The 2,566-nt window shown below is 35.7% G+C and overlaps 1 protein-coding gene across 7 annotated transcripts in view; it reads left to right on the top strand.

Annotated features, from left to right (window-relative positions):
• The window catches only part of LOC110461055, a 14,046-nt gene extending 12,540 nt beyond the window's left edge, over positions 1-1,506 (top strand). For all 7 annotated transcript variants that reach the window (XM_021514349.1, XM_021514335.1, XM_021514379.1 and 4 more), the window contains one exon: positions 555-1,506. In XM_021514349.1, the coding sequence (XP_021370024.1) occupies positions 555-689 (135 nt within the window). In that variant the 3' untranslated portion in view covers positions 690-1,506. The remainder of the gene's footprint in view (positions 1-554) is intronic.
• The last annotated feature ends 1,060 nt before the right edge of the window (positions 1,507-2,566 follow it).

The raw sequence follows: 2,566 nt of genomic DNA on the forward strand, positions 1-2,566 counted from the left end.
TAAGGGGGGAGGGGGGGGGGGTAGTAGGGTAGTACATGCGCTGGAACTTAAAACTGTGATTTAAGACTTACAATCTTTGGTGTAGGGATAATTGTTAAAACCATATCTGTTTATGACCATGTAATTTTACATTTTTGTGAAAATCCTGTACAGGTAAACACAAATCGCTCATTCAGTCATAGCTTGACAGAGGGACCAGTTTGTCTTGAAACATTGCAACACATTCATTACATACATTGTTTGTGTATCAAGTAAAACTTTGATGTGTTACATATTTCCAAACTGATGAATCTTATGCAAGACGTATCAGGATAAACAAAAGTGCTGCGTGGTTTGTTCAGCATCAATGATACAGCTTAAGTTGTTCCTCTTGCAAACATGTGACATTTCCATGTTTTCTGTACAATTGTTATCATGATTAAGTATGTATACGTGTAGATATATTTCTAGTTCAGTCCTCACTTCTCTCCCTGTCTAGTCTTCTAGCAGCGGATAATGATGACTGTGTCTTCTTGGTTTGTTGTGTTTAAAATATGAAATTTTCTGTTTTGTAGGTCAATCAATTGGTTTCCAGAAAGATTTCACGCTGTCCTCAAATCGAAATGGATCAAATGTCACAGATGTCCGAATATAAAAGTTCCCTGCGGAAACCACACCTCTTCTTCTTTCCTGGGATCGGATCAGTGTGACCTTTGACCCATGATCAAGAAATCACAGAAATGTTCTTCCAATCAGTTTGAAATTTGATCATAAGTTTGAGAGTAAAATGTTTTAAAATATTATTTTATCTTAATGATTTTAAAGTATAGTCCCATTTGTCAAAAACCTGGAGCATTTGAATCTGTTATTGTTTCAGTATCAGAAACGTGGTTCTAGTAGGACCATTTAGCATCATTGATAACTTCTCTACAGATCAAAAGATGAAAGAGAAATCCTAATGAAATAAGTTGTGATAATGCTCTATATATTGAACTTTCCTGTGTTTTGGAGCTGTAACCATACAGAATTTAATTGCTCTGTAAATGAATGCTTGCAGTTTCGCTTTATTTCTACACCTATGTTGAATTGTCACAACCTGGTGGTAAAGAAACTATGGAGGCAATTATGTTTATGGTCTAAATTTTGAGTTTTATTATAAGGATAATGGTGGGTTTTTTTCTTTATATATATAGTTTCGGAGTGAGAATTTAAATTTCACACGCTTTTGCTTATTATTTTTGCCTTTTTTCTGACAAATGTTTTTATATTTATAAGAGCTTTCGCTTTCACACATAATTATCTTAGTTTATAAGGAAAGTGTAATATGCTGAATTTGCTGCCTCGTCATTGTTAGGCCTGTAGTTGTTAATTCTGACTTTAGAATTAAATATCACTGGTGTGAAAAACAGGTCTGGATACAGATTGTTTGATGAGAAGGTGTTAGTTTGGCAGTCTTATGTTGGATAGGATTTATATACATAGGATCTTAAATCAATTTCCATTTTGTATTATATTTATGAAATTAGTTGGCATTTTAGCGAAATAAGAGTCTGTTGAGCTAAAAAGGAATCAGATTTACAAGTTGAATCAATCTCATATCAAATGAAAATTATTAAAATATGATGTATATATTCACATAAAAGAAATGGAGAAAGATATAGATTATAATCATTATATGAACATTACTTTATATGCTGCTTTGAAAGCCAAATTTTATTTTTCTTTGGTTGATTAATTAAGAGGATTGAAGCTGTCCAATCAGATTGTCTGTGTTTGAATGATGATCACGTGATTATGTATGACTGTGCTGATATTGTTATTCAGATATATTTATATCATGTGTAAATAGATACATTTTATCTATCATAGATTATATATTATAAACAGGACCAATTTAATTGTCATGTAAATATCAAGTATTATTTCAATTAATAGATATATTGGCTTTAAAGTTCCTTTAATAGAAAGAAATCTATATAACAGAAATATTACGTAGAGAAGTTATTTTTGTATTTGTGTGGTCGTTTCCAGGACCTTAACTGTTTGTGTCATTAAACCTAGGACTCCTGTCGGAGTGGAGGAGAACCAATGCCCTGGTTGTTGATTCTCCTGTCGGAGTGGAGGAAAGCCAACGTCCTGGTTGTTGATCCTCCTGTCGGAGTTGAGGAGAACCAATGTCCTGGTTGTTGATTCTCCTGTCGGAGAGGAGGAGAACCAATGTCCTGGTTGTTGATTATCCTGTCGGAGTGGAGGAGAACCAACGTCCTGGTTGTTGAATCTCCTGTCAGAGTGGAGGAGAACCAACGTCCTGGTTGTTGATTCTCCTGTAGGAGTGGAGGAGAACCAACGTCCTGGTTGTTGAATCTCCTGTCAGAGTGGAGGAGAACCAACGTCCTGGTTGTTGATTCTCCTGTAGGAGTGGAGGAGAACCAACGTCCTGGTTGTTGATTCTCCTGTCAGAGTGGAGGAGAACAAACGTCCTGGTTGTTGATTCTCCTGTCGGAGTGGAGTAAAGCCAATGTCCTGGTTGTTGATTCTCCTGTCGGAGAGGAGGAGAACCAATGTCCTGGTTGTTGATTCTCCGGTC

The sequence above is a fragment of the Mizuhopecten yessoensis genome, unplaced genomic scaffold (assembly GCF_002113885.1).
Source record: "Mizuhopecten yessoensis strain PY_sf001 unplaced genomic scaffold, ASM211388v2 scaffold1379, whole genome shotgun sequence".
Lineage (NCBI taxonomy): Eukaryota > Metazoa > Mollusca > Bivalvia > Pectinida > Pectinidae > Mizuhopecten > Mizuhopecten yessoensis.